This window comes from Filicampus tigris, chromosome 7 (genome assembly GCF_054856515.1).
Source record: "Filicampus tigris isolate MCC_2025a chromosome 7, RoL_Ftig_1.0, whole genome shotgun sequence".
NCBI lineage: Eukaryota > Metazoa > Chordata > Actinopteri > Syngnathiformes > Syngnathidae > Filicampus > Filicampus tigris.
Window position 1 is genome coordinate 19675338 of NC_141223.1, and position 20380 is coordinate 19695717.

The following is a 20380-nucleotide window of genomic DNA, read 5'->3' on the forward strand; positions in this document are numbered from 1 at the left end:
TATTTGTTAATATTTATTGATATATTTATTAATAGATGTATCACTGCCTCTTATTGGTTTTTTTTGTTTATTGTATTGTTTTTAAAGTGTTTTGTTACAGCTCTAGCTGTTATGAAATGCGCTGTATAAATAAAATTGTATTGTATTGTAGAGTTCAACTTGTTTCCCAGTCGATCTTCAACAAGAGGAATGTCACTGCGTCTGTGTTTTTCTGCAACTCGTCGTAGTTCTGGGCTCCTCAGAGCCGCAGATACGGCACCCCGCTGCTCTAGATCGCGAGCCATCATGTCCAAAGAGTTGTTCTAGCGCGTGATTACGTCCATAATTAGTTTGTGCGAGCTGTCTTTATTTAGACGTCAAAAGTGCTGCTGCTGTTGAGCATCAGTGGAAAAAAGAAACTATACGCTTGACACGTCTAAAACAAACATGATACGCGGCCAACTTTGGACCAGCTTGCGTTCATTTCCTGCACGATAAGCACTTAATGTGTAGCTCAAAGCCAGCCTCAGGTATTGCCACATCCATGTTGTGAGCGTTGTCGGTCACAACAGCGACTCCGTGATTTGGCCTCGGAAGTTCCCATTCGGTGACAGCTCCTTTTAGGACATCTGCTATATTCACCCGGACTCCAAAACAATGTCAAAAGAAAATAGATCTCGTGCTGTGCAGGGACGAGAAATCTCATGGCGTTCTAATCCCGCGAGATCTCGTCACATCCCTAGTAAATAACCATTATTTTTATTCCTTACTCTGTTCTTTGTTTTTTTTTACATTATGCACAACTCTCATTTATTGTGCAATAATCTAATTGCAACATGTATTTGTTACATGTTTCCATGCATTTTTATGCTTTATAAAACATTTATGTCTCAACACTGGGGGGCTTGGAACGGATTAGGGCATTTACTTACAAAATGTCTTCCAGAACCAATTCATTTCATAAGTAGAGGTTATATATATATATATATATATATATATATATATATATTTATCCACTTTAGGATTCCTTGTGTGTTCAGTGGGGATGTGACAACGATGCTCTCTGACTGCTGAGCACTGATCCGTTCCTCGCCACACCAGCCAATGCTTTCCGTTGGATGAATTATGGATACAGCGGGGCCCGGCCTCCCTCCACTTCCCTGAATAAGTAAAGCTTGCGAGTCCGCATGGAAATACGGCGGGTGTACATATGACGCCAGTACTCTGTGTGCAGGCGTGTGTGTGTGTGTGTGTGTGTGTGTGTGCTGCTGTGGGAGGCAGCGAGCCAGAAAAAAAAGGATGAAATAATGATGAACATGGCCTTACTTCCTTTAAAGGCAGACTTCCTGTGACATGTTCATAACGCGGCTAGGCCCTGTTCAATTTGTACACCCACAGACCACACAATATTAGGTACAGCCGCACAATTCTATAACGCTTAGTTTTGATTAAGCATTCAGTAGAGGTTTACAGTGGTGTCGTTTGCAGCGGTGCAGAACTTGATTCAAAATCACTTGTTACATTTTCCCCCCCTAGCTTTTCAGGTTCTATGTTCTGAATTATTATTAACAAAATTAATTGTATGTGAAAGTAATTAATTTTGATAAAACATCTGATAAAACCACAACATGATTAATATTGTGATGCCTCACCAACAGTCCCAATCCAAACCACGTCTTGTATCATTTGTATTCTGTTGACGATATATCCTGAGAGGCAATCCGAAATATCCTGCTCTCCTAAAACACTAAAAGGTAGCGTTCCACTCACCAGATCGACCACAGGCGACTTTTTCCGGTTCTGTTTCTCCACCTCCACCTGCATCTTGGCCATGGGCTTGGCCATGGCCAGCGCCAGCTTGGCTTCCGCCTGGAGCTTCTTCTGCCGACTCAGGAAGTCCATGTCCTCCAGGGACTCGGAGTCCTCCTCAGTGGTGTCCCGGTCCGAGTAGGACGAACTCTGCTTGGACTGCGGCGGAAAGCGTCAGGGAAAAAGAGAAGAGACAAGAGGACAAGAGGACAAAAGGTCGGCTTTCGCACTTGTATTCCGCAATTGTGGTGTAGAGTTGTCCTATCTGGCCTACTGTATGTGCAGGAAGTGACGCAGCCTGCTCTGATGAGACGTGAAACATCAGCACGTAAAAACAATCGGCCTGTTTTTGTCCTGATTTTGCCCCTTCCCGACCAAGGACGTTAAACACCCGACTATCTTCTGAGATTGTCCAACAAGATGGACCTTCTGTCTGAGGCGTGAGAAGAGTGGAAATGTCCCGATGATAGGGCCCGGAATGGCTCAATCCTAACATTACTTTACAATACTTATGAAATCTTCACGTGTGTGTGGAAAGCAGACAATTTTCGAGTCATTTGACTGCGTTGACTGTGACGTGAAGGGAATGTCGCCAAACAAAGAAGAGCCCTGACTGACAAACAAGGAAGCAGCGGTAATCCGTTCTCGTTTTTTGTATAAAAGTGGAAAATAGTATTTTCCAAAGCAACTCTTTTCTTGACAACAGCAATATTTTTAAAATGCTCCTACCTCGAGTTGTTTTTGGAAACACTTTTTGGGAAACATTGCCGCATATCTGCTAGTGTCTATTTTTTTTGAGAGGTTTTTGAGAGATCAAATGTGATCACACAAGACTTGTGACTCAGAGGACTTGGTTCAAGATCGGTAGCGGAAGAGAGTCTTAAATGCGTGGTGTATTGAGCTTATCGGAACACACCACACACAGTATGGCTGAACGGTTCAAAAAAGCAATCTGATTACAATCCCCCCCCCCCCCAATATTGTGATTGTGATTAAACGTGATTCTTTTTTCAAGGTCCTCTTCCCATGTATTTTTTTAACACACACACAATAAACCAATCTGACTCTCTGGACTTGAATTACTGATTTACATTTATGTCACACCTGTCTGGTAGAAATTTGTGAAGCTGCTAGCCTGTCCGCCTCACAGTGCAGAGGTCGTGGGTTTGAATCCGGCCCCGGCCTTCCTGTTAGGAGTTTGCATGCTCTCCCCGTGCCGGTGTGGGTTTTCTCCGGGTTTCCTCCCACATTCCAAAAACATGCATGGTAGGTTAACTGGACACTTTAAATTGCCTGTAGGTGTGATTGTGAGTGCGGATGTTTGTTTGTCTCTGTGTGCCCTGCGATTGGCTGGCAACCATTTCAGGGTGTCCCAAAGACAGCTGGGATAGGCTCCAGCACGAACGCGACCCTCCTGAGGATAAGCGGATTAGATAATGGATCGATTAATTCATGGATCATGTGCCTTTATTTTAGCATATGCTGAACCTATAATACCAAAACATTTACGTATACAGTATTACATCTGATCTTGTTTATTGTAATACAGATGAATTTATTACGTGTGTTTGTTAAGAAATACATGGGAAAAGAGCACCTTGAAAAAAATAATCGCATACTAAATCACAATTGCTATATGAGTATAAAAATTACAGCTGGATTGTTTTTCAAAATCGTTCAGCCCTAATATTCGGTTACTTTTCTGGTATGTACCGTTCCATATACATTTCTGATTTCACATATACATCGATGATTTTATCTGTACGTCAACAGAAGATTGAGGATGAACATTTCCCTCTCTTTGTGTTGACTGTGTGTCAGGCTGACAGGAGGTTAATGTGTCCCGCCATCCGTGGCCTGGTTGAGCGTATTCCAATTCATTCCTCATTTGCAGTCCAGGAATTGGTTAACGGACCAGAAAACGTGAGCGCGCACGTCCTTATGGCCTCCAAACCCAAGAGACCTACTCATCCCGGTCATGTCTGGTGTCAGGTGAGCCTACCATGGGGGACAGAGGCGTGTCCAGACTGGTCTCCGTCTTGCTGTCGTCTGCATCGCTGTCCTTGTCGCTGCCGCTGTCGTTGACGAAGCAGATCTGCAGGTTCATGCCGCTCTGCAGCCTGCAGAAAGGAAGGAAGCAAGAGGAGAGAGCGATGCGATTCAATAATAGATATTATTAGGAATATTACAAACAGCTCTCAGTGTGATGCAGAATTATTATTGTCATAAAGCAGACTGTTTGATTCTCTTGAACTGGAGATCATTAGCCAGTGGTGAGTGAGCAGGGCCAGCAAAGACCTTCTCACCTAAATACAGTCAGAAGCACTGACCTTACAACCTGTTCCATGAAACTGTATTCATTCATTCTCTTCATTTTGTAGCATTCCTCTTGGCTGCATTGCTTCCAGTACACGTGGATGTTGGATTTTTTTTTTTGCCAGCCTGCAGTTAGTTTGTTGCCATTAACCAATCACGATTTCTAATTCATTCTCACAGATGACATCAGCATTTTCCTGTCCTCTCTAATTGGTTAATCGGGTTTTTATTGAACTTGTTCAGTTCATAGTTCATATAAAAAAATTAACTAAATTCATCGTTCCAAAAATGAAGTAGTTCATTTTTTTTAACAATATGTCAGTGCGAGCTATGACCCTCAAAATACAGGCCTTTCCCCATTGTTGCTACCCATTCAGTCCACCCTAGTAGACAGGTACAATTTATTCCCTACAAGCTTATGAAGAAAAACCTGAATGCTAATGTGCAAGCACAAATATAATCTAAGGCAGGAACCAGGCTGAGGTAGGAAATGAGCTGTTGCAAACACTCTCTAACTCTGTGTTTCTCAACCTTTAGTAGGCCAAGGCACATATTTCACATCGGAAAAATCTTAAGGCACACCACTTAAAACGATTCACGAAAGTGGATATTCAGGGTCATTATGGACCTTCTGTCATCTAGTGGAAGAACATTTTATTGTTGCGCCTGCTACTACACGTGTTTGGCATACATACATCAACAAAACAAAATATATATTTTTGTTAAAACAAATGAGATTGGATAATTTCCAACGGCACATCTGATGATCTCTCACAGCAAACTAATGTGCGAAGGCACACTGGTTGACTACGACTGCTCTAACTAACCCCACCTCTTGTCTACCATAAAACAATGAGACACCCGCGGACAGAAGATAGTGTAGAGTCCACTCAAAACATCCCTTCTAAAGTATCTGTTTAAACCAGTCAGTTCCAGAATTGGCAGGAATTTGCCACAGTTTCAGTAAACGGCTCTGTAGCACCAGCAATAGAGTGGTCACGTTTGCGGGTTCCGCTGCTCTCGCAGACCATTTTCCCCCCCAAGCACCAAAGAGGTCAATTAAATTAAGTTAAAGTATTCAAACAATTAAAACGTTTTTTTTTTTAAAATATATTTTTGTTTACAACAATTCTGTACTGTACTGGGCATTTTTAGGCTATGAAAGAAGTACAAAACAATAATTCTGTACTCTATTGGGTGTTTTTAGGCCACGAAACATAGTACTTAGGTTTAAGGGACAATTTGCTCTAACGGACGACCCCTTCGCCAGTGAATCCATTCAATCGAGGTTCCACTGTATTGCATTTTTGTGTAGTAGTGATGATTTCTACACTGTAATTGCCACATGAGAGGTATTATTACAAGATGGATTAAGCCGAATAAGTCCCCGACGGCCCAGGCCACTTCTGTAATTAGATGTACCTAATTAAGTGTCCAACATTGTTGGTTTGTGCTGTTGTAGTTAAAAAAAAAGAAGAAAAAAAAAAAAAGGAAACAAGACTCCCTAGGACTGACTCAATGAGGCCTCGTGTTTTTAATCATCTCCCTGCTTGTCCTCAATGCAGATCAATCCAGGAAGCAGCAGGCAGTTCTGGTCCAATACGGATGACACCGACTGGGGTGTTTTTAAAGAATTTTTTTTTTGCGTGTCAGGTGGTTACGGCGAGGTATGGATTCAGCTCTGAATGCAGATCAATAATCTGCTTATTCAATGCAGTAATTACAAGCACAGCTGATTGATCACGCAGCAGGGCATCCAATCAGTGCTGATTAAAATAGAACTTTAAAGGGCAATGGCTCACATTGTAAACTCTCTCTGCAGCTTAAATGCAGAGGCTGCTTGGGTTCAAACTTTGTGGAAGACAAAACGAGGAAAATATGAATGATTCACAGGGAATAGTTAAAAGGACTGCAGATATGGCAAACAGAAAGGCCGGGTTCTTAATGGATCCATCAGAGCGCAATGATAAACACTGAGTCATGGCCACTCTTCTTTTATCAAGCACATTTTATGAACTGATATAAAATCTTTCTATCATAACATAATTCATAAACAAGAGGGAATTATCGCATAAAGATTTTGAGTCAAAGTGAATTGTCAGTTGCCGTAAACTAAGACTAATAAGTACTCTTAAGAGATACTAATTAAAAAAATGATTCACACTCTTTTTCGATTGATGCATATACAATTTTCTAAATGTATTGTTGATTGAAGTGCTATAGTACATCTTAAATAAAAATACTTCTGCTCTCCAAGTGCCATGATGACCAACGTTTAAATAAATAAATAAATAAATAAATTATTAACAATAGCCGATTTTCATCACTAATATCGCAACACAAATGCATATCAAATATTCACTTCACCTCAAAATTTGGCCAAGGCTTGAATCATTTTGATCTTAACAGTAGTTTGACAGGTAGAGCTATGGAAGGATGGATTGATGCATCAATTGAGATAATTCTTGCCAGTAATGAATGCATGAAAACCTCTGACCACAACAAAATTACAAACATTAAATGTTAATGCTAATGCGATTGTAATTCACAAATCACAATACTTCCTCATTATGAGATTGGGTCCTGATGTCATACATCACAGATGAGGCTGATTCATTCTAATCAAAGGACATTACATACATACAACAGTTCCAGGAAGGCAATAGGGTTTGAGAATAAAAAAAGTGCATTTCCTGTTAGCCTTCATCCTGTATGTTTTTACTGTTGTCTTTATCCGAATGGTGACTGTGATTCAACAATGGAGAGGGAATGACAATGATGTTACCGTGACGACAGGCTCGGCTTGCCACTCTTGCTGCAGCTGGTGTAGATTCCCGGCCCATCGTCGAAGAAACTGCCCAGGGCCAACTTCTGCCTAATCGACTCCCTCTCATTCTTTTGGGCCTGAAGCACAAGAGAAAACAACTTTTTTTAAGAACCTCACGTTGTCATGGCAGCTAGAACTTTATTTTTAGGCCGTGACACCATTTTTCTCTCTTTTACATGGCCATGTATTTATAACAGCAGCCTCTTCATTTGCACTGAGAGGCTGGGTGTCATCTTAACAGATGTGATACAAAGTGTGGACTCAGCTGAACCAGCAAAGCGTGTGAATTCAATTCAGGGAGGGAACTTTGAAATATTAGACAAGACACATTTTCACAAGTAGATGGTGCTGTTGCATCAAAAAACAAACAGCCATTCATATTTACTGCACCGCACCAAGTTTACATGGAGTAATATTGAATCCAGCTTGAGTCATATGATGAACCTGCATGGTAAGTGTGTACGTACTGTATATATATATATATATACATATATATATATATGTATATATATATATATATATATACATATATACATATATATACATATACATATATACATATATATATACATATATATATACATATATACATATATATACATATACATATATACATATATATATACATATATATATACATATATACATATATATACATATACATATATACATATATGTATATATATATATATATATATACATATATGTATATATATATATATATATATACATATATATATATATATATACATATATATACATATATGTATATATATATACATATATGTATATATATACATATATGTATATATATATACATATATATATATATATATATATATACATATATATATATATATATACATATATATATATATATATATATATACATATATATATATATATACATATATATATATATATATATATATATATACATATATGTATATATATATATATATATATATATATACATATATATACATATATATACATATATATACATATATGTATATATATATACATATATGTATATATATATGTATATATATATATATACATATATGTATATATATATGTATATATATATACATATATGTATATATATATATATATATATATATATATATATATATATATATATATATATATGTCATGACAAAGACACATGACATCTACATATTTGACTTAAGCCATCCCTACACTCTCGTTCGCCAACTCCCACGTCACTCACCAGGCCAGGCCCCGCTTTTAAGGGCCAAAGACGCATTCAAGTCACAGATATTGTAGGGTGAAATGTGAGGATGGAAACCCCAAGCCGACAACAAAACCTGTACATATTTGTTGTTTAATAATGCAAACTCTATTTTTATGTAATTCCTCAGTCAATTAATGGGAAAACCAATAAAAAGTATTGATTCTAAAAATGGTCAGTAGCTTCAGCCCTATTTGGAAGCACAATCACAACATCCCAAAGGTGTAGGCAATATGGTGTAGGAATTTCTCGTCACTGAAAATTCGATTAAGATCGGGGGAAAATGTGTCAGGCAATCTTCTTTACAGCAACTCTCAAATGACCCTCTGCTCCCATCACAAAGTGAAGGCAGCCGCAAACAGGCTCATATTATATATTCCAATCAAATGCATGACATAAATGTTATAGTGCAATTCATAAAAACACACTAAAGCGAACAATCAACACACACTGGAGGCAATACTACAATGAATCTATTAGCAAACCATACACGCGTAAAGCACAGCCAGTGCTGGAAATTCAAGAGGAAAAAAAATCCTAGCTAAAAGACTGCTGGTCTTTCATGACTGTGGATATTATGTTTAGATCCCTTATTTTGCTTGATAAATTAGCACTAATGATTAAGTAGTAAGTACGATAGTTGCAGTGAAATGTGACATTGTATTGTATGTGTTTAGATCAGGGATGGCAACTTAAATGATGGAGGGGGCCACCACTTTTTTGTCTGTGCTGCCACGGGGCCACAGGACCATGCACTTCCTAACCAGATATGTGACAAAGATGCCATTTTTAAATGTGGACAAAATATGTCCATAAGCCTTTTTTTTTTTTTTTTAAATGAACTTATTTACATCGCAGTATCTTAACGGATTTCTTGTTCAAATGCTTGTATAAAAGATGAACTATTCAACAAAAAAGGGTTAAAAGCAGATAACTAGAAGGCCCGGCCTTGTCCACGTCCGCTCCATGCTCCCTCCCTCTTCCAGAACTTGCAAATTCCACTCTCGGTACTCTTTGTCTCCATTGAATTGCTAATTGTGCATGCTCAGCCCTGGGCGTGTTTAATTGTCAACAGCTCTCCACAATCATCCTGTTTTGTCTTTTGATTCAAGAAACATTTTAAATTTGCCATAAAAACTCTTTTTATAATGGTCAATCATTTTACGAAGGGCATACTTGCATACTGGCAATCTCACAATTTCAGAGGGCAGAGAAATGAAATTAGCACCCCAAACATCTCAATTTCAGTTTTGAAAAACAACAAACAGAAGGTATAACTTCAGAAAGAAAATGTTTATTTCACACAAAGATAAGCAGTCTGATGACATATGACCGAAGGGCTACATATAAAGCTGAGAAATGTAGCAAACAATTGAGTAAACACTGAGTCTTTTTGTGCTGCTCAGAAGCTCTCTTCTCACGACAAATCTGTTTGCGCTCTTTCTCCAGTGTCTTTTCCTGCACGAGCCTCTTTTTGAGTTCCTCTGAAAGCTCCAGCATGAACAATCTGCGACTTTCTTTGTGCCTTGCACATGCTGTGTACAAAACGTGTGCATTTGTGGCCGCCATGTCAAGAAGGTTGTAAAACACAGCCATGGGCATTCTTCTTGTACCTGCACGCACACAGTAGTTGCGCAATTTCTGGTCCATGATGTCAACACCGCATTTGAGATGGTTATAATCAACAGTAGTGTTTGGTTTTTGTTTTCAGGTATCCACAATTTCCACTTTCTGATGCATGGTGTTCAAAAGACAAACAGACTATTTTTTTTTTACGCATACGCTGTCAGCAACGCTCTTCCAGATGTAAAAACCTGTGTGGGGTGTAACATGGCGTCCCAAAGTTGTTTTTGCAGTTGTTGGTAGCTCCCGACGATTTTTGTTGATGGTGCCGAGCAGACTTGTATTTCTCTGAAGGAGACTGTTAAGCCAAAGACAGAGATGTGAAAAAATTGTCCATTGTTACAGTCCTTCCCTGGTCCATAAATGGCTCCATCAATTTCAGAACCACATTCTCTGACAGCCTCTCTCCCGTTGGACGAGTGGGATCTTTTCCCAAATAAGGGATGGCGTGACACATGTATTTGGTGTCCAGATCTGCTGCAATCCAAAACTTGATTCCAAACTTATCAGGCTTGGATGCAATGTACTGCAGATGGGGGCAACGAATCTTTGTGGGAAACAATTGCTCATCTACAGTAACATGCTGTAGGATGACATACAGTTCTGAACAAACTTCAGCCAGATGTCTGAAATTACTGCAAATTTGTCATTTTGTATGCGTTCCTTGCGGGTGTCCTTGTTGTCAAAGCGAAGGTACCGCTTTATTTCTAAAAAGCGGTTACGAGCCATTATGGACTTTATATCTGAGTCGCCATATTTATTGGCCCACATCTGTCGCACGGGACCAATATAACCCATGGCAGCCCTTCGAAAAATGATTGCGAGGAACGCCGTGAGCTCGTAGATGCTCATCTGCCATCTGGGATTTGTTCCGCGGGCCTCGTGGACTGTGCGGTCTGTGATGGTTGCTACTTACTACTGGAACCTCTTTGATGTAGTAAACAGTTGTCCACAATCATCCTGTTTTGTCTTTTCACCTGAGAAACATTTTCAATTTGCCGTAATACACACCAACAATGAACTTTTACTCAGCAAATCACAAAATCGTGTGCCATGGTGACTTCTGTGTGAAATCTGACTTTGTGCAGATTGTGCAGAACAGCTGTGTTTGTGTCAGTGGGTAAGTAAGTACCTACTCATTGATGGGTACTTAAGAATACAATGGAAAGTAATTAGGGGTGTGACACATATTTGGTTTCTGAGGGGGGAAACAGAGTGGAGACTAAAGTCTCCTCTTTGGGATTTTAAGTGTTTTTAAACAATAACCAAGTACTGCGGTTATTTTATTTCCCCAGTGCTAAGAGCTCTCATGCATAAAAATTCCCATTCAAACGAACTGTCAACGGTTCTTGTGAAGAAAACTATTGCTGTTGTGCACTTTTGATTTGAAAGCTTGGCACTTTCTTGCATCAACTTCAGTTCCCAGCATGTCATTTTTGCCATTATGGGGATGTTAATCATTATCATGTTTATGTTTGAAGTTGCCCATTCCTGGTTTGGATGATGGTTTCCTTAAATAAACAAACCTTTTCCATTTAAAACGGCAAAAAGTGACTAATGCATTTCAATACCATTCAATTTAATTTCAAAGTCACTCCATAATGTTGTTTCGGCTCAGAAAAATAGTCCAAGTAACTGCATGTCAATATCAATAACATTAAGTGACCCTGCAAAAGTTTCACATGGCTTGGAGGTCATGTTTGAGTCTCACACCTGCTGTACAAAAGAATTTCCTGTCTTTGTCTAAACGTCAACTGCTCTGTTTGTGCGCTTGGGTGGGCTGCGTGAGGGAAAACAGATGCCGTAAAGTATTTACGGAGGGGCGGAATACGACGCTGTGGGGCCTCGGTGCCAATTGGGAAGCCGGCACGCGCCGGTGCTTATTTTGCTTCCGCACTCATCAGCCGGCTCACTTTAATGTGGCGTGTCGAACTTTACATAAACGGCTCTGGAAGTACAGCGCATGGAAATGCAAAGTAATCAAATAAACACAGCGTATCAATGCTTTGTTTTCCTGCTCTGAATTTACCACACCTGTGCTCACTCAATATCATCATGGCTGTTAAGATGTGACTGTGTCTGTAACCTTTCCTGTCTTTTTTCCACTGGCGGAAGAGTTGCAGCAATTGCATAAAATCCCTAAATTTTCTTGGAGTGGCTCCCTTTTTGCCAAAGAATGATGAGATGGAAAATTGCGGGGGCCATTGAATTAACATTTGAATGTGGGCAAGAGGCGAGAGAGGATAATAGTGACAGCCCTAACGACCTCCTTCATCCTCCAGCATCCCAAAGGGTCCAAATTAGATTGGGGAGGAACACAATCAAGCTAATGTGTGTTTTCCACAAATTGACAAAGAGAAGCAAAATCCTCATTGATGAAGGTAATTCCTCCTCAGCGCTGCAGTAGAACCTTTCATTTCGATGGGTAACAGCCCACTCGTTTGAGCCCCTTGACTACCCACGTTTGAGTGAGGGCCTCTATTCCATCATCTTTGCTAAAGGCCCTGATACACCAAACCGATGTCGGAGGTCGTGAAGCGTCGTGACGTCTTTAAGCGCCGCCTGATTGATGTAGCGAACACTCTCATAACATCGGACCTCGTCAGGAAGCGTCTTGGGGGCGTTTACGTATGTTGAATCGGTGTCGCCAGTCGTGACATTTGGTCACTCTGATTGGCTGTTAGCTAGCAAATCAGCGCTTGGAGCACCAACGGGAAGTGACAAATGTGGAAAAACAGTGAGCACGCCTCCGCTGCCTTAATCTTCTTACAAGTGCAAGTGCGAGGGTTGACAATGTACCGTATTTTCCGGACTATACGTCGCACCGGAGTACAAGTCGCATCAGCCATCAAATGCATAATACAGAAGAAAAAAAAAACATATATAAGTCGCACTGCAGTATAAGTTGCCCCCCCCCCCACCAGCCCCCCGAAATCCAGGTTGACTCTGTCGCGTAACGCAAATAAATGTGTCCATATAAATCAAATTAATAATATTGTGCGCTTAATACACATCATTTCCACCGAGCTACGATGGTAACATTTAACTAACATCCACACATTAAAAGAAAGTTACAGTAAGATAACTGTAAACTCACCAAAACGGTCGTAGATCGATTAAATAAGTCTTTTATTTATCGCCGACCATGTACAATGTTTCCAAGTCTCAAAAAGTATTTTTGTATTCAGTTGTAATTATCAGTTCTCTCCTTGGCTCTCGTGCGTGCGTGCGTGTGTGTGGCTGGCTGATGATGCAAGACCATGCACTGCCAGGCACGGCGCCTTTGAAAGGAACAGTACACTATTTTGTATAGATGCATTGATAGACAGTCAAATTGTCTTTTTATTATGCTATTTTAATTACTTATTTAACACAATATTAGATTTTAACTGTTTGTATTATTCATGCATTTTAATAGCTTTTAGGATTCACTTTATTTTTTTTTTATTTGGGTTAAAATAAAATGTGAAATGATATACAAGTAATAATGTGTTAATAATTTCACACATAAGTCGCTCCAGAGGATGAGTCGCACCCCCAGCCAAACTACGAAAAAAAAAGTGACTTATAGTCCGAAAAATACGGTAAGTATTTCACAATAACGTGTCAAGAACGTGAGGGTTTACTTCGCGTGGGAGTTCATTGTGAGCGAAGGATATAGCCGACTGCATTGTTTACGTTTTTATAATCCGCCACCACCTAACAGCTTTCCGGTTGCATTTTTCTAACCATGACAAATGATGACTGCCGCCGCCGATGGTATGGAAGGCTATTACATCTTATGCATGCGCAGAAGGTACTTTAATGGTCATACGGTTGTTAAAAAACCCAGGCTACGTGTAGACTAGGGATAAATGCCTGTGGCCTTACGACTGCTTTGATTCCTTCCAACAGTGGAAACTTAAAATCAAATGCCCTTAAAATTCAACAATTCGGAATTCGACTGCACTTATTTTTACATTTATTTATAACAGTTGAATATGTTACTTAAAACATTGCCTGTAGTGTGACTAAAGGTTGCATTATTTCCACTGCCAGTATTTCCTTTGAAAGAAATATGATCATCGGATTCCAATCTACATTCCTGAAATGATTGTGATCAAATGTTTCACTGTGCTTACTTTTTACCCTCTCATACAGGGGTGTCAAACTAATTTTTGTCGTGGGCCACTGTGTAGTTATGTTTTTCCTCAGAGGTCATTTATGAGGGTGAAACCAAATAAACGTTTTGAATCATCTCTATTACATACTGCATACACAACAAATTGATGAATTACTAGTTTTGAAATCAGAAGTCAGGAATAATAATTTGTTCAATTATTGTTCAAGTTACTGTTAAAAGGGTAACAAAAAATCTTTTAAAAAAATCTCAACATTATTATTACACATGACAATTGAAAAAATGCACTGGTCAAATTCTCTCTCTCTCGTTCTCTCTCTCTTTCTCCTCTCTCTCTCTATCTATATATGTATATATTTAAAAAAACAAAAATTAAAAAGCTAACAAAAATTGAAATTCAAGTCAAAATGAAATAAAAAAACTAACTATAATGAAAATCACAAACGATTACAACCCTGGTTGACATGAGCGCATTCTAAAGCAACAGGTGCTACAGTAAGACCATAAGGCTATTTCAACCAATGAGACACATGAACAAGGCTAAACCAAGGGAATGTGTAATCATACTTTTGGTGGATTGGCGGTGACGTAGTTATTCCTGATATGAATATTTGGGTTTTAAGTTAATAATAACTCCAAAATACAGTGGTATCTTGAGATCAGTCGTGTGCACAGGGTGGGGCCAACAAGGCGGAGGCCTCTGTTCAATGATTGCTGATAACAGGAAATGAAATGATATTAATGGTCATCCACCATTGATTTCTGGGCATAAATTTATCAAATGTTACATCTGCACCGCGTGTTGTTAAATGTTTCTCACTGCTGCATCTAAGAGGAAATTGACTGCAGTTGTTCTTACAGGTGAAAATCAAATCATCGTGAGATTTGTGTCACCTTGTAGTTAATGTGATTAAATACTATACAATAGCATTTTGCGACTTCTATGAGTAACTGTAGTCTGATTACTTGACTGGGACAACTACTGTAATGCGTTACATTAGTCATTCTTGCAAAAAGTGGTTATAGTACAGTATATTACTTGTAACATGTTACCTGCATCACTGGTTGGATATACATTCAAAATTCTAAATAAGGCCGATACCGGCCTCAATTTAAGGTATCGGGTGTTCATGGAGGCTGCCGATACCAGCCACTGATACTTACAGCAAAAAAAAAAAAAGACATCAAGTAAGTCATCCTTGGCAGTAGTTGACGCTATAACCATCATCTACATCAGAAAGAAAAGTTATCACAATTTTGTAACATTGTGCTAAATGAAATTTCATATATCTGCAGTACTAGAGGTACTGTATTGGTATTGGTACCGGTGAGTACTCAATGAGTGACTACTCAAACTAGTATCGGTCTGACATCAGTGACATCAAGCATCCCTAATTTCTAGTCTTCACTGAGCCTCACCTAACTTGAATGTTTTTGGGATATGGGGGAGAAACACAGGGAGAACATGCAAAACCTTTAGAACCTCTCGGCTGTCAGGCGGACATGCTAACCAACTATGCTAACCGCTGTGTAGCCTGAGTTTAAAATGCATTGGAAAATAACCAAATACAAAAATAGCCGTGTTTGTGTGGGCACGGCCTTCAAGGCACTTGAAATGTAACACTGCTTTCATGTATTCACATTATGTCCACTTTATTCTCTTTCCCCCCTGTAGCAATTGCTACGCTCGTTCTCTCTCTTTTGGGCCAGCACAATAGAAGCTTTTTACTCAACGAGGCCTTGCTCCCTAGTCACACACAAGCGCCAGTGTTCACACGAGGACACACACAAGCACGCACCAGATCTTGCGAGCGCAGGCTTGACTTAGTAATGCACCTGTCAAAGTGTGTTTGAAGAAATGATTACAGACTCTTCAAAGCCGGGGTGGGGAGCCATCTTCCTATTAGAGGCCATTTAAGTCCTCCACGGGGCTAAATTCCTAAACAAATATTATTGAGATATGCATTGAGAAACATTGTGAGAATAGTAAACATAGTAACATAGTAAAGTTAGACTAAATTAGCCCCTGAGAACAATTTTACCAACGAACATGAAATTTGGCGAATGTTTCTATCGTGACAGAACACACAAAAACAGTCTTGAGGACCCATGCTTGAAATTCAACAGGAGGTCGGACATTTTGGTTTGCAGCAGCCATTTTTAGCAACTTCAAGGGCTTTGACAAATCTCTGTCAGGTAATTCACCCAAATGAGGTTCAAGCAGAACCAGGTAGCCATGAGACAAGCAATGTCAAACTGCCAAGCTTTTCAGCTGGCTTGATAGAAAAAGATATGCCTTCCTTTATATAATCTTCTCTTTCAGTGTGACGAAAATAAAGGTAGACCTTGTAGCTCTCTTTCTTTCTAACAGTGTAATATCACTTTGCGGTGAGACAAAGCGAGATGTACTTTGGTTGGGTGGGGGCATTAGTTGCATGAGGCAGATGATAACTGCCTGTTCATGTGTGTATGTATGAGCTTGCCTGAAAACAGAGAAAAAAACAGACACTGCCTTCCCAGGTTGCATGTTAAATGTCGCTCTCATTATTTTAAAAGTACACGTCCTGTCTCTTGCCGACCAAACAGTTTTAAAAAATCCCCTTGCAGCTTTTGTTTTAGGTTTGTTCAATTACTGTTTTCTTCTTTTTAATAATTTTTTTTAGAATTGCAGGGCAGGCAGAATTAAATGTGGCCTACGAGCCGTAGTTCCACCACCTGGAAAAGTATCAAAACCTGAAATTTGTGTGTGTGTGTGTGTCTTTGCATTCGATCTTGGACAATGGACAAAGCACAATGTTAGACATTTACATTTCTTTGTGTGTGAGTGTGTATGTGTGTGTGCGTGCGCTGTTGATATTCCAAACAGAGAGCTCGACTCTGATATCTTTTCCAGAGCTAACAGTGATCTGCTGCTGCGCTCACAGCTTCACAAACACACACACAAGGTCAGTGCGTGTTTTGACTATGAACCGTACTCGCACATGTTCTTGCGCACTTACACAAGGCGGTTTTCCTATTCATATTTTTCATGATCGCAAATCTAAGTCTTTATAGCGCAGCATTCACCACACGCAGCGCTCATCCTTTCTGAGATGTGTCTGTCTTAAGGCAACATTCCGTGCCAGATAAGATTCCTGCCCTTTGAACCTTTACACAGTTCATTTGCAGGTCAACGCAAGACTGCTCCTGCCACTCAGCCCGGAAAGAATGGCTCAGCAAAGGCTACAGCCGAACAACAGAGAGAATGCATGCGTCTGTGTGTGTGTGTGTGTGTGTTTGTGGTAAGAGGGATGGGGGAGGATGACGGTGAAATAAAGAAGAAAAATCAGAAGAAGAAGAGAGGCCCAATGACAAAGGAGCAGGTTGAGACAGGACAATGGCTTCCTCAAGCGACAATTGAGCTACTACTCTGAGAGACGGTGACATGACGCAGCTTTGTGTTGGAATGTAGATTGCCGGTTTGAAAAATGCTGATTCACGACTGAAAAGCCAAGCTAATTAGACAATTATATCATAGCCCTATGCCACAAAAATCTCACAGGAGAGAAAACGAATCATGCATAAACTTAAAGTCCAAAACATGCCAGGTGGATGAAGTCGACCATATCACATAAGAAGTTTTATCTTTTTGTTATTTTAAGTGAAATTACAGCTGGGGTGAAGCTATGTTTTGATGTTGTTCTCCATACATAGTAAGAAAGATCATGCTACTGCATTGCTACATGCAAACAGCCCGACGTCCATCTGAATTAAAAAAAAACAAAAAAACTTGATCAACGATTATATTCTTTATAGTGTCTTTACCCTTCACATCAGTGATGTCAAACTTGTTTTCATCATAAGCCACATAGTACTGTACTGTATTTGTGGTTTCCCTCACTGGCCTAGTTCTAACAATAAAACCACATCAAGGGTTTGGCACATACAGTACCTTGGTGTTAAGTTCGTGGTTTGGTTCACATTCAGTACGGCAAGGGAACAAAAAGCAAAACAAAATTCTTATGCTTTGTCCAAACAACGAAAAATGTATTGGCATTGAAAAGTAAATAGCTTGGAGCTGAACAACCCAAAAAGGTTTCTAAAAGTAATTACATTAAACTCTGACATTATTTTGCGTATGGGAGACAATTGCTCCAATTAGCTAGAAATGACAACTTGGAAACCAAATCTTTTATCAATCAAATTAACAACTGCTACTGAAGTCGAAGATCATCAGTGTTGATTTCTTATTCAAGCGACAAAATGAAAAGCAGCCTGATAAACTGAACGGCAACAACACGTGCTACCTCCTTGTAGTCGTCACCGAGACACAGGCAGGACGCGTGCCTGATGACATCATCCACGCCATCGCATCCGTCCGAGTGATCCAGCGCCTGCCTCATCTCGCCCCTACCCTCCCTCCTGCTCTGTCGTCCCCTTGGCCAGCGCCACTTAGTCCAGGCTCACTGCCGAGCTTGGGTCCCGTCCCGGCTGACTCGCCTCGGCCATGATCTGAACATACAAAACCACTCCAATGGACTCGTCCAGCTCATGTATTTTCCTGCTCGCCCTCTCTTACAAGCTGAGTGGATGTTTCTCACTGCCTGTACTGTCTCCCGCAGGACTGTGAAAGCACAGTGGTCAGAAGTAAAGACCCCTTTTAGATCCTCCCTGCCTTGCACCCTCCGGTCAGGACGGCCTCTCACAGGAGAAAAACCTCCCTCTGTGTTTTTTTTTTTCACACCCTGATGTGTGGGCAGGCAGCAGCTGCTTGTAACCACACTGGAAAAAAAAAAAGAGACACCTCAGCAAAGGGAATGGGCACGAGGAATGAAGATGTCAGAAGAGGAGGAGGATGCTTTTATATACTCAACTAATGTAAAAGCTTTGTAGGCATAGTACTATTACAAAGATGGAATATTACATCATTTAAAAGAAAGAGACAGAGGAAGGATTTCATCTACATGTAATGGCCAACTAATTAGGTACACCTGAAAAATCTGACCCGGTACTATAACTGTTTTAAAAATGATGTACATTGGTGCCTTGTGTACAATATAATCACACAGCTCTGCCTTAAAGTCAACTAGCTGCATGCTAACACATTATGAGAAGCGGCAAAGAGGTGCTAGCCAAAAGCATCAGCGTCACGCTGTTTGAACCCTTTAAGCAACGGATGTCTGAACAGTGGAGCAACACATGAAAACAGATATTATAACAATACACACAGACATGTATTCTTCAGCCTCTGTGAAGAACGACTCATATTACTGCGGCTTCGACCCCTGAGGGGAAAAGCCGAAAGGATAACAACAACTGCGTACTTGTGACCGTCTCCTTTATCTATAGCCGCTTTTTTCAATTATACTGCCCTCAGGTGGACAAGGTACTCCACTAGAAGTAGCAGCACAAGGTCCATTAAGTTGAAGCAAGAAATGTGACAAAAAATGTTTCATTTCTTAACATTCTATTCAATATTGTCATTAAGGAATTTTTTCATAAAGTACAATATTAAATGCAGAGTGAGTCAGTACTCATTTCTGATTACAAGTAACAAATATTTTCCATTGGACTATTGTAATGTAAATGTACAGGCTTCCCTTTTTCCCTTCAAATCTTCAACACTTCACAATTGTTTGAAAGACTGAAAAAAAGAATAATACAAAAATGTGGATTAGTTTAGGGCTTTTAGATGGATTAAGTGTAAAAATGCATGAAGGTTTGAACCTGCATGGCATTAGGCGGCACTAGCAAAATAATCACTGAAGGAGAGCACAATGGAGGGTCAGTCAGGCCGTCTCACACACGCACAGGGGGATCACGTCTGCGACTTATACTTTTTGTTCCGGCTCGCCGTGTTATGATCTCATCACTGCGAGAAATTATCGAGCCATGACTCATGTATTTGTCATGGCCACTCACATGGAAAATTAGAAGCGTATTTGGCTGGGGAATTGTATCACAAAAAGACAGCAATTTCACATAAACACACCAACCCTCCACCAGTTGGTGGGTGTGATGAATAATAGCATCATTTCATAACTGGCATGAAATCATCTACTGAATGTATCAATGTAATAAGCAATAAGCCATGGAATACTTTTAGTGGTATTATTTTCTCAGAGCATAGTTTTTATGTTTGACAATCCAGGTGCAAAATACAATAAAATAGCATAAAACCACAGCAGAGTATGACTGTGGCGCTATGTTGGGATCCCATACATGTAATTCAGCTGTGTGAACCACTACTTTACCAATTGCTCCAAAATTAAGAAATGGACTGAATTATTTATTAAGGAAGGATGTCATTAAGACATTGACATGCCAGAGGGATCACAGACACAAATGAAAATGCCTGATTATCAGCTTTACTGCAAAGTTAATGAAAACAAAGTAAATGATATATAGTAGTAGTCTAGCAGTCTACACATGCCGAGTAGTTGTGTTATCAAAAAAGAAAAGAAAGCAAGCT

The 20380-nt window shown here is 39.8% G+C and overlaps 1 protein-coding gene across 1 annotated transcript in view; it reads right to left on the reverse strand.

Moving 5' to 3' along the window:
- Positions 1-20380, reverse strand: part of schip1 (schwannomin interacting protein 1) — a 298684-nt gene that overhangs the window by 5542 nt on the left and 272762 nt on the right. Inside the window, exons 10-12 of the mRNA XM_086036087.1 lie at positions 6890-7008; positions 3791-3908; positions 1750-1947 (exon numbers count right to left, since the gene is read on the reverse strand). Coding sequence (XP_085892213.1) covers positions 1750-1947; positions 3791-3908; positions 6890-7008 — 435 coding nt within the window. The remainder of the gene's footprint in view (positions 1-1749; positions 1948-3790; positions 3909-6889; positions 7009-20380) is intronic.